The sequence below is a fragment of the Eptatretus burgeri genome, chromosome 2 (genome assembly GCF_056783735.1).
Source record: "Eptatretus burgeri isolate ZD-2024b chromosome 2, Ebu_testis_v1, whole genome shotgun sequence".
NCBI classification, from domain to species: domain Eukaryota; kingdom Metazoa; phylum Chordata; class Myxini; order Myxiniformes; family Myxinidae; genus Eptatretus; species Eptatretus burgeri.
In genome coordinates, this window is record NC_140962.1 from 101702883 (window position 1) to 101715940 (window position 13058).

The 13058-nt window shown below is 41.8% G+C and overlaps 1 protein-coding gene across 3 annotated transcripts in view; it reads right to left on the minus strand.

The window, feature by feature from the left end:
- Positions 1–2172: 2172 nt before the first annotated feature.
- The window catches only part of LOC147032689 (plexin-B1-like), a 216961-nt gene continuing 206075 nt past the window's right edge, over positions 2173–13058 (minus strand). For all 3 annotated transcript variants that reach the window (XM_085870498.1, XM_085870497.1, XM_085870499.1), the window contains exons 33-36: positions 7824–7888; positions 7664–7739; positions 5506–5580; positions 2173–3951 (exon numbers count right to left, since the gene is read on the minus strand). In XM_085870498.1, coding sequence (XP_085726624.1) covers positions 3847–3951; positions 5506–5580; positions 7664–7739; positions 7824–7888 — 321 coding nt within the window. In that variant the 3' untranslated portion in view covers positions 2173–3846. The remainder of the gene's footprint in view (positions 3952–5505; positions 5581–7663; positions 7740–7823; positions 7889–13058) is intronic.

A 13058-nucleotide genomic window follows, 5' to 3' on the forward strand; every position in this document is an offset into this window, starting at 1 on the left:
AAAACGTTACGTTTGGCACAAACCCAACACAGCACATCACCCAAAGAACACCATCTCTACCGTGAAGCATGGTCGTGGCAGCATCATGTTATGGGGATGTTTCTCATCAGCAGGGACTGGAGCACTTGTCAGGATAGAAAGGAAAATGGATGGAGTAAAATACAGAAAAATCCGAGGAAAACCTTCTTCCCTCTGCAAAAAAGCTGAAATTGGGTCAAAAGTTCACCTTTCATTATGACAACGACCCGAAGCACACAGCCAAAGCTACACTGGAGTGGCTAAGGAACAAAAAGTAAATGTCCTTGAGTGACCCAGTCAGAGCCCTGACCTAAATCCAATTGAAAATCTGTGGCATGACTTGAAGATTGCTGTCCATCAACACTCCCCACACAACTTGACTGAGTTTGAACAGATTTGTACACAAGAATGGGAAAAATATTGCCCAATCAAGGTGTGTAAAGTTAGTAGAGACCTATCCCAACAGACTCGCATCTGTAATTGCTGTCAAACGTACTTCCACCCAGTATGAACTCAAGAGGGTGGACACTTATCCAACCAAGATATTCTAGTTTTGTGTTTTTAATTAAGTTTCTGAAATTTGTAGAATTTGTTTTTCTCTTGGAAGTTGTGGGTTACAATGTGTAACTAAAGGTGGAAAAAGTCTGATTTAATGCAATTAAATTCCAGGCTATAAGGCAACAAAAGGTGAGAATTTTTGAAGGGGGTGAAGACTTTCTAAAGGCACTGTATGTATATAGCACAATGTCTCAAAAAGTTGTGGACGAGATATGGCAAAACTAGGTGGATGAGTTGGTTATGTAACAAGACCAAGCCGATTCGATTTTGGTGAAGATCTTGATCCGGATACTGGAATTTTTTTTAATTGATTCTTCACCATCGAGAGATAGGGCCAAAAACGATATATAGCACAATATCTGAAAAAGTTATGGATGGGTTATAACAAAACTTGGTAGATGTGTTGGTTCAGGTCCAGATCCAGATCTGGCCCATCAGTGGGATACAAAAGAATCTGTTCAGCCTGGCGGAGGTATGCGCTATTCCAAGTGCCGTCCGAGTTACTGCAATAATTACAGAGAGGTGTTCCATCAAAATACCACTACATTCTAGCTCTACGATTTACCACTTACCAGTTGTTATTGCCCAGTTTTTCTTCGACATTGTCCTGGTTGTTGTGAATGCCAGGCATTTCATAAGCTCGGATTCATACACGTCTGGTCAAACAGCACTTTCTACATCATGATTTTGACCATCATCATAATCTGAGGATTATTGATCAAAAATTATTCATCAAATTCGCTTTGATGAGTCTGAAGAGAGTTGTGCAGCCATTATTATTTGCGTACTGAGACAATTGTTCCGGTGATGACGTCACACAGATGATGCAATGACCATGGAAGTTTTCTGGAATTTTTGGGGGTGGTAAAAAAGCCAGGTTGGGTGTTTTAACTTTAACACCTTAAAAAATTATGAGAATTATAAACCACATTGAGTTCTTTGTTTATTACTTTCAGATAAATATTATCACTTTTTTTTTTAAATCTCTGATTCTGTGGACCTTCAATAAATTGATAAAGTTCATTTGGTAACAATGTGACAAAGGGCATGATGGGTTAAGTCGACGTTCTCCAAGTCTTCTTGTACATTCTTGCAAATGGTTGTGACTCAGTAACCATGCTCATGCAGACGTACTTCCCATCTCAGTACTATTGGCAATATGATGTAGCTTTCATCTCAAAGCAGTGTGCCAAATTTAGGTGAGGAAAGGAAAGATTATAATCATGTGACATTCTCGTCACCACTGTGCGAGGAAAAAAAAAAAAAAAAAAAAACTTAAAAATAATTGAAACATTTATAGATTTTTTCATTTCTCGGACACATGTTTCAGCATCACAGCAAATTGCATTTTAAATGGGTACAACTCAATCCAATTCAATTTCAAGTGCAGCAAACTGAATCTGTGCTGTACTCGTGTACAAGTGCGGAGCACCAGTTTTAATGCAGCCTCTTTTGTGGTGCACCCATAAATAAACTTAAATTATTGAACACTTTGAAGAAACAAACACGATCGAGGCCTTTCCGTTGTGGAACCTTATCATGGTAAACTGATTTCATAAACACTTAAAAAAATAAAAATAAAACAAAAGTGCTTGCTTTTTTTTTAATATTTAAACTTTTATTATTGAAGCATTCAAAAGGAACACACAGAAAAGAGCATTATTATTAAATCTCTCAAAATAAGTATGTACATCTCAACTGATTTACAGCATAGGCACTCATACAATTACAAATTGCAATTTACACATAAGGGATCGAGATTTTGACAAAAAAGAAAATAAATGACTGATGACAGTCTTTGGCAAGGAAAACAAAAATGATGATTTATAGTATCCAAAAGCCATAAAAAAAAACCGACATCACCACCTTCTAAAGTTCAGTGGCTTTGATTGGATGGGTATACGGCAGCAATCGTTTCCAAAATGGCTACCGAGGAACCCTGTAGGCGTTGGTTTATCATGAGATGGAAGTTCTCCATCAAACCATGAGCACAAGTGGCACTTGACAAAGAAAAGTAAAAATTCCCAAGGCAGAAAGCCTTTTGTGACTGTCGTCACAACAATGTGCAATATGAGGTCATAATTTTTGTAAATTGCGTAACTTTTTAACCTGGCCAACCCAACCTGTCTGTCTGTCAAAATACACATACAATCGAGCCAAAGCAAATGATACATTGACCTGTTAAAATGGCCAAATCACGATGAAATGATCACAAATATAGGTTTGAGTGCACCTTTATATCAGGAAATAATGTAAAATTATCGGCAATCAGGGAAGCACATGGCCCCAAGAGTACAGAAAGATAGCATTCCATACAACATATCCCCAACAAATGCAACAGATGCTGAGCCCACGATGTCTGCGCTTGTAGTGGGATTACATGTTATATTTTAACCCCCACCCCTTGCACTATGCCCCCCCCCCCACCCCAACATGTAAGTCTCATAAATTTCAATACAAACAACATAATTAATACAACACAACCCTGTGTCCCAGTGTAAATGTAATTATGTATACAAGTGTCTTTCACGAAACATGTCACAAAGAATGAACGAGAGCGAGTTAATGTGAAAGTTGTATTAAAATACACTGTTTAACTGAAGCCGTTTTGTTTTTAAATAAGGGCTGCAAATAAATACGTGTTTAGTAACTATATCATCTTTTTCAAGTTAATTACTGATTTATACACCAAGAACTGCCATAGTGCTAAGTTTTCACAATGTGCACCAGGGGAAAAAGGCCTCATATGATTTTCTTAGAAACATGGGCCACACACTTTATAAGTGCAGCCTAATTCCAGTCAAGTTGTTGTCCCGTCCACCTCCAAGTGCAGACAGGACCGGCACCGTCCACCTCCAGGTGCAGACAGGACCGGCACCGTCCACCTCCAGGTGCAGACAGGACCGGCACCGTCCACCTCCAGGTGCAGACAGGACCGGCGCCGTCCACCTCCAGGTGCAGACAGAACCGGCGCCGTCCACCTCCAGGTGCAGACAGGACCGGCACCATCCACCTCCAAGTGTAGACAGGACCGACACAGTCCACCTCCAAGTGCAGAAAGGAACGGCCCTGTACACCTCAACTGCAGGCAGGACCAGCCCCATCCTATAACCTAAGACAGGTCTGGTTCCAGACATACATCGACCATAATCCATAAAAAAGCTAGCCTTAAACTCCAGACTTGATCTAGTACTTTTCCATTTGCAGACAGGACGAGTGCCTTCCGTAAAATTAAGTTCCAATGTCCACCTGGGTCACCAAGAGATCTGTTCAGACTTCGGTGACCTTGTTTTCTACTGCAGCAGCAACCTGCTGTAGTCGATATGCCAACTCTATTTTCTGTGCAGCCTCATTCGACTCCAGTGCACTGATGATCTGAATCACACATCAAAGTATACTTTAGTGAACCAGTGCAAAGTATGTACTTCATTGTCAATTCTCAAAATGGCATTTACATTTAGATCGAGATATGACTGAAACATGAAAGCAAAAGGCTCAAAAATATACAAAGGCTAAATGATAATGGCGTGCAATGTATATACGAATAGAAAAACACAAGAATAACAGTTGAGCAAGGAGTGACAGCACCGTGCAGACATTGTCAGAACACAAAGGAATACCTGGTGAAGACCAAGAAAAGCTGATGTATATTTTTTGAGTCTTTTGCTTTCATGTTTCAGTCAAAGCACCGAGTCGTACCAAAGACTATAAAAATGATACGTGCCTTTCCTTGCTTTACGTTTAGCATTTAAAAGGTTAAGAACACAGACAATCTCCATAGGTTTACATCCATGGGGAGGAGGAAATTCCTCCTTAGGAAATGCCCCACTGAGTGCAGTGAGAAAAGTGGTGCCATCGTTGTGACGTAGCTAGTATCCAGAGTACTCCAGGAAGTGACGGCACTTCCCCTAAGCTCAGTGGCTGTGTTTGTATCATCTAACAGTCTTTTGTTGTGTTGCATATGTTCGTCTGTATATCCATGTGTGTGTGTGTGTGTGTGGCAGCCCCAATGTGAGCCTTAGATTATGTAAAAAAAACCTAGGGCACTCTTCGACATCACGTCATCACTAGATATTCCTACGCTCACATAAAAAATTCGGCTGCCAAACCAAGTGACCGATGATGGCATCAATTTTTTTCTCCCATCCAATTTAGCCCGAAATGACCCTCAAAAATTTTCATACTGATCGGATAAAGCGTTCAATGTATGCAATTATGACGTCATAGACATCATCATCAAAAAATAATAAAAATAAAATCACACTTATTTCCCATGGGGGGTACTTGACATGTGCCAAGCGGTTTCGGAGATAGAGGTTCAAAGCTTTTCCTTTTTTCCAACATGGTTGCCACACCACGTGACTGATGATATCATAATTATCGTTAAAAAAAATTAGACATGAGTAGTCGCACCTATGGTGAAAATTGTGTTAATCGGATAAGCGGTTACAGACAAAACAGAGAAAACTAATACAGATGGCCGTACGTACGTACATACATACGTATGTACGGTCAACCCAAAAGCATAATGCCTCTGGCAACTTTGTCAGTGGAGGCATTAAAAAAAAGAGAGAAAAAAAGAAAGCAGGCGGTATAAGACCTCAATTTGGGAGCCAAGAACAAAAGCTGCACTTACACTTGTGTATTCTCAAACAATATTTCACGACCTTTTATTCATCGCTGGAGTACAGCCTCTAATTATACGTTTCCTTTCAAGGCAATTTCAATGCAGGAGGAGGTCATTAGGCCCTCAAAAGACTGTGCAATGGTTGCCAACCTATTGTTGTCCATGCTCCATAATTTTTTAAATGCTGAGCCCCAAGCAAAGACATAGGAAGGGAATTGTGGAAGGAAGGGAATATAGCATTTTGTGAACAATTTTATTAAATATATGGTCACATGAATTGTCCCTTGGGGTGTTCCGCTCACCTCATCGTAATACTTGATCACGTACTTGTACAACTCGTGCAAAGCAACAATGGAGTTGAGCTCATGGGAGTGTGCCTGGAGGAATGATATCAGCAACAGATTAGAACAAATAGTATAAAATGGTGAGGGAGTGGGGGGGGGGGGGGAGAGAGTAATCATAAGACATATCAAAGGAGTGCAGGTTTAGAACAAAAAAAAAGAGATTTTGACCACCGAATTCTCTTTTTGCAAGTTTACAAGCAACGTGAGATCACACATGCCTTTATTTTATTCCAACACCAATAATTCTTCAGAAGTCTCGATGTGAGGGTCTGCGGATTACGACAATCCACACAACAGTAGCCTCAATGAGGATTACAACAATCAAAAGTACCTCCACATTGAACTGCTGTCAATGCCCCATTCACAGAACAAACCGGCATGCACCAATAGGTCTTTCTTACATGGGGTGTACCCCACCTGTGAGTTTCTATCCATAATATCTCGTTAGTTTGTTCATGATCAAAATCCACCAAAGATAACAAACTTTAATTCAAAAATTATTGAATTAAAGATTATTCATGGCAAATAATTTCAACCTCATTTACAAATCCAAAGAACAAGGTCTGCTGCTCTCACTTCACAGGCAGTTTGGTGGCCTCTTAATGGTTGGTGGGGTAATGCCCTGTGGAACTGTGCTCCTCCCCCCTCCCCCTCCACCACAACTCCCCATTTTCCTCTTTGGTTGTTTTACAGTATATGTAAGCCACACGTCCATTCTATCCCTTCTCCTGTTGCGAATAAAACAATAACAAGAATGCCATTTACGCTGTGAACGGGACTCTTCCTAACTCCAGGATGTATGTGTTCTTATAGTCACCATCCTTCTGGGTAAGCTTCCAAAATCCAGGCTGACTGTGTGCCTCAACTCATTTGTTCCTCTTTTCTCCCGGATGGGGAACTGCCTTTGAGAGATGCCAAATCCCACTCTTCCCTCAGGGCTTTAAGCAGATGGTGCACTGCCATCTCCTGTCATCCACCCCACCCATCCTTACCTACAATCTATATTACCCCCATTAACCCTTCACAATCCCACACTCTTAATTGCAGCTTGCTGTGTTTCCGTTCCCTCAACTCTCCATTATTTTCCTGATTGTTCATTTCCTTGCTTATTGCATCCAACTGTTGCCCTGCTGTCCTCTTGTCAGTTCATGCCCTCTGTCACCTTGCAACTTTTGTGAACCTCTCTCCACCTTGTAAAGACAAAAAAAAAGAAGAAAAAGAAGTACCACGAATCAAAACAAACAAAAACCACAACATCATCTCCCATCAGGCTCCATCCCCACCTGTGATCTTTTCGACCCCCATTAATCCTATTAACCCAACCCTTTTACTTGCTGTTTACCATGTTTACTCCCTTCCTCTCTCCCTCTCCCCCAACCCTCCCATTCGTTCCTTTCCTTGCTCGAGTCTACTTGTTGCCCCACATCCCCAATGCCAGGATGTATATAACAATTGGATTTTTGTCCCAAGTCACCTCATTATTTAGATGGTCACCACATGAAAAGGATATCCGCATCAAAACTTAATTTTCCACCAAAACATGTTTGATGCAACTCGAGTGACCCCTCAAGGGAAGGATTTTTACATTGTGTGCTGGCACAGCATGAACGAAAACATCAAAATTGTCTGTTTATAAAACAATTAAAGACTTCCATCCACACCCCCCCAAAAAATAAAATGCAGGGATGTTGAAAGTTGGAACATATACTTGCAAAGTGAGGGTAGTGTATTATAATGCACAAATTAGCAAACAAATACAGTTGCTTCTGCACATCAATTCCAGCAAACAAAACATTAGAATGAAAGTCATGCCATCTTTGAAAATAGCACTCAGTTACTTTGGCCTTGCAAAAAACAAACAAACAAACAAACAAACAAACATGATAGGAGTTTGTGCAAATGAGCACTTGGCCTCATCTGGCAATTAGCATTCAACTACGTGACCACGAGCTCGTCAGAATGAGACTGGGTCCGTTTAAATTTATTGTCGAGAGATGTGCAGATGTTGTGGAAGTACACGACTCTTAGGTTTTCATTGAATTGGCCAAGTTAAAAAAAAATTTTTTTATTTCTTACAACGTTAGGAGTCCTTTTAAAACTGAAATTTCTCACATACCCGTGACTCTTCCGCAAGCATAGTGTTCATTTCCTGGTCGCTGACTGGAATCATCTGCCGGATGTCACTGTAATACCTGCAAAGACACAGCGTTATGCGATGGAAGCATCACACATTAACAGCAAGCATATGACCCACAGCAAGCTGGAGCAGGACTTACTTTTCGACCATCTTCTTATAGCCGCTAATCTCCCGGGCATACAGAAGCTTGTTGATTGGAGAATCCTGTGGGGTTTGCAGAGGAACAAAGTAAGAAACGGACTGGGTTGAATTGCGACAAAAATTAATTTTCACCGCCATTACAGTTTGCTCAGTCCGGCAGGGATTTCACCATTGTCCATTACTGTCTCCCACATTCCCACCCAGCGCACCCCCTCCCAAGATTTTCCTTCAGGATAAAATATTTTTTGTTGGTCGTGTGATCTCATTCGCAATGCTGATTGAAATAAATGATTGTGCAAGCAGTTATAGAATAGTGCAGTCTGTTTGTGCTGTTGTGTCCATGACGTTTGATTTTCAAGCTCTTCCAGAGTAAACAATAAGCAAAGAGCCGATCCGTATGGATGGGAGGAAAAAGAAGTAAGACTTGCAGTACGTGTTCACTATAGCGCCGCTGTAAAACACAAACAAACGTCTTCCCTCTCAAGTATAGTGTGGGGGTAATTGGTTAGGGGTTAAATGGGCAGGTATAATATAAGACAAGTCTGGAGACGGCGATGGTTCACGAGGGGACGCCACGGGCAAACTGTCGGGAATTGGGAAAAACGTAAATGATGAAAGTTGTTGTACTCGAAGAGCACGACTTGCATACCAACTTTCATTCGAAACAGTTGAAAACCCGAGGAGCTCAATGCCCAATTTATTGATTTTTTTTGACATTTTCAAAGTTCGTGACCTTGTGACCTTGGGACGAAAATGAAAAATCGAGCTCCGTAGGGCTATGCAGGTGCCATTGAGCTAACCAAATACCAAAACCTCTGCCAGATTCGACAAACCCCCGAGGAGAAGATGTAACTTGAAACCGGCTACCCCTAAAAACACATGTTTTTTGGGCGTGGCTCCACCCATAATGGGCGCACCACGACCATTCTCTGAAAAACACAACTAGATCATGATACAAACGTCACACCCAAATTTTATCAAGATCGGATCAAAACCCACGGAGCTATGCTCGGGACAGACAGACAGACAGACAGACAGACACCCATAATGAATATAGTGGTCACTTCCTCGTGAACCAATAGGGGATAGATAGGGTTTACGAAGAGGTAAAATAAATATATTGAAAGAAAAACACTCGGCATGATTGCAACAGTGAGTGTAGGATCTTTTGATGAACAACGTTGCGTGTTAAACATCTCCTACTGCCATGTCGAACCTTCCTGTGAAACTGACTGTTTTGTAAATTGCACTTTTATACATTTTTCATTGATCATTCTATATTTAATTTGCAAAGTGTCCGTGTGTTTGACAGCAGCTCTTCAAGTCCTGCTTCCTCTTCCTCCCAATAAGGAGGGAATAATGAATAAACAAACAAGCAGTCATAGACTGGTACTTACGAAATCGTCAACTTGACCTCTGACCTTGTCTAATAAAAGCTGTCTCTAGAGAAGGTAGCGACGCAAACCAGAAGTTTCTACGATGATTCTGTACCAAACCATCAAAAATCGAATGTTTGACCTCACGGTGACCTTGACCTTTGACCGATTTTGACCAAAATCTAATCAGCGCTCGCCATCACCGTCCTGAATCACGTGGTGTAATTTGACATTGGTAGCTTCTTCCGTTCTCGAGTTATCGTGCCTACAAACAAACAAACACACACAAACACACAAACACACACAAACAAACACACACACAAACAGATGACGGAAGTCATCAATATACTTACGAAATCTTTAGATTTCGTAAGTTATAAATAAATAATAATCCGATGTATATGATGTCAAGGTCACCATGGCAGAGTGGTTAAAGTCACTGACTTGTAAGCTAGCGGATATGGTTCGAGCACAGACAAGAGCAAAATGTGTCCCCCATGGACCTGGCACCTTTAATGTACAACATATCCTCAATTTACGTTTGAGATGCATTCCAGAAAACTCGAGTGTAAATTGAAAACGTTTTTCCCATTGGCATAATGTTAAAAACTGAGGATGCATTCTTGGGCAGCAATTTTCGATCATCCTAAGATGACAAAGGTGAATACTAAAAACATACAAATGACATAAATTCTTACAGAACATCACTATATGTACGAGTAAGTTAATACGAATGAATAAGTTTAGCTCAAAACAAACAACCCCTCTCCATCGAGTTCCTGAAAGGGGCGATCTAAAATTATATCATCATCAAACTGTTGGGTATTTTTATCCAGGCAGATCTGAAATGGGATGTCAGTTCTATTGTTGAATGAGCGAACAGTCGTTTTGTATTTGTTTCAGAAGTTGAAATATCATTTCCTCGCAAGTAATGATCATGTAACCATTTTCACATATTTTGTCAACCCTGTATTGGAATATGGGGCCCGTTGTCAAGCGGAATCAGAAAGCAGCAATGCAACCCACAGACATCCCATAGTGGCTACCAATTACGGAACTCAAAACAATTAACTGAATTAAAATTCAATTAAATGCTGCATTAAGAAATGTGGAGAGAAGAAGGATGGATGATGTGAGGGAGGAGATTGGTGTGCAGATGAGCTTGACAGGGAGATTGATTAAAAAGCCAGTTCGAGTGGGCTGGACACTTCGTGTGGATGGAGGGAAAACAGAATGGCAAAGAGAGCAGTTAGGTTGAGGGAGCTAGGAAGACAGACGAGGAGGAAATGAGGTAGACCGTGATTGAGATGGGAAGATTGTGTGAGAAGGGACATCAGTCAGGTGGGGGTGGTTGGAGAGTGGAGAGAGTTGGCTGAGGACAGATGGAGGCGGAGGAGTATTGTGGTCGAGGCAGGGCAGAAGCATGGTACTATTGGACTTCACCCCAATAGGAAGAGAAGCACGCGAAGACGAAGAAGATGAAAACGACAACATTCAAGAACAGCTCAATGTCATATCTTATCAGCAAAATAAACAGAACCAGGTGACTGTTAAATTTTGAACTTTTTCATGTATGTATTTGAAGATAGATGTGATTTATGTATTTCCTTTCTTTTAATGTGTTATTTTCACTCTCCCCTTGCGTTTTTTTTATATTCCCAAGTTCTATTTGTAAAATTAATTTTTGCAAAGCTTACCTTACTTAACTCAGCCTTTGGCCACGATGGAAGTAGATTTGAAAGAAACCTTTGATTATCAGATTAGATACCACAAAGTTTCAATTTACAACCCAAAACATTGTTCATGTGGCAACTTTGTGTGGCAACCATGCAAAGGAACAATCTTGTCTATTTATTTAATTAATTGATTCATTCTCATAATAAATACAATTATCACAATGAATAAAGACCCAATTGTTGGGGAACATACAATGTCACCATCACAAGTAATTAAAAGCAATGCCAATGCCAAATGAACAAAAGAACCATTTGTAGAAAGTGAACTCCACCAAAACAATTGGCCTGTTTGTCATTCCCATGAGTCTCCGTCTGGCCATCCCCCAAGCAGATGCCTGGCCCATCCCCATCTCCTTGAGATGCCGATCAACCTGCTGCAACCACGAGGCACGTGGTCGGACTATTGGCTGACTCCACTGACGAGGCTCCCTCACTGAGAGAATCTGGTGAGCAGGATCAGCGTCAGGAAAACGAGTCACATGTCCGTACAGCCGCAGGTGATGCTCACGGACCATGCAGGTAACAAATCTCATTTTAGTTTCTCTCAGCAACCGCACGTTGGATACAAAGTCTGACCAGTGATAGCCAAGGATTCAACAAAGAGACCCTGGTGCCAAAGGAATCAAGTCTCCATCTCAGATCCCTGGTCAGAATCCAAGTCTCACATCCGAAGAGCAAGACTGGAAACACAAAGAACCTGAAGACTCGAGCTTTCGTACTCCTGCACAGGAACCAACAGCGCCATACCCCATGACCCAGTGAATCCATGACTCCCCAGGCTCGACCCAGACATCAATTGACATCTGGCTCACAGCCAGCAGAGACATGAATGTCACTGCCAAGGTAAGTGAATCTCTCCCTGACCTCAACATCCTCACCAGAAACAGGTACATACAGGACAGCAGCATCCAAGATGTCACTGAAAACCTGGATATTTGTTTTGACCCAGGAAACTCATAACCCCAGGGGCTCCGACTCCTCAATCAGTTCCGCGAGGGCCCCCAAAAGGATATCTAGAGTCTCCGCAAAGATGACTGCATCATCTGCAAAATCAAGGTCAGAGATGTTGACATTCCCAAACGATGCACAGCAGCTTAATCTCTCTGACATCCTCCCTAAAATCCAGTCCATACAAGTGCTGAAAAGTGTGGAGGCCAGTACACACCCCTAACAAACTCCAATAACAACTGGAAATAAGTCAGAGATGGTACCACCACATCTCACAGCATTCTCAGTACCAGAGTAGAGTTCAGACATCATTTTGATCAATTTTGGTGGCACCCCACGAAGACCAAGAATCTTCCAGAGGGCATCCCGATTCACTGAATCAAACGATTTGCAGAGATCAACATAGGCTGCAATCAGCCCCTGCCGAAACTATGGTTTGCATTCAGTGAGGATCTGAAGGGCAAGGATATGGTCAATCGTTGACCTCTTTGGTGTAAAAGCCTGACTGCTCTTGTCGATGGTGCTCAAGCAGATGGTGGCGAACTCTATCAAGAATTATCCGAGCCAACACCTTACCTGGCACTGAGAGTAGCGTCACACCTTGGAAGTTGTTACAGTCCTGGCGCTCACCCTTCCCTTTCCAGAGAGGGACAACAAGGCTCCGCTTCCAGTCAGTTGGGATGACGCCTGTGTTCTAGGCAGAGCACAGAACTGCATGCAGTGACACGAGTGCTTTGTTTTTAATCCTGCTGGGTGTCCATACCATACACCCTCAGAGGGTGTATGGTGTATGCCTGTGCACTGGAAACATAGTGGGTAAGGAGGGTGACCCTCCTCACCAGGAAACATGGTGGGGGAGACGGTTTAGTCGCCGACAACCTGACCATGAAACAGGTTAGTACAGGTTTACATGGTACATGAAGCAAGTCACAGATCTGATCTGGCCTGGCTCTGATGTTAGGATGCAAAGTTCAAATTTCACGTGCTGTTTATGTGACTCGATATACTGTATATATAAAACAGGGGTAGCCGGGGTTGCCTGGTCTATTTTCTTGTGGGGGTCTAAAACACTTCCCTACACCAACTGAGGAATGGAGTCTGGGATAATTTAATACAGTATTACCTTTCACATAGCTGCAAAGGCTTCGACACTATGGAGCGATCAATTAAAAA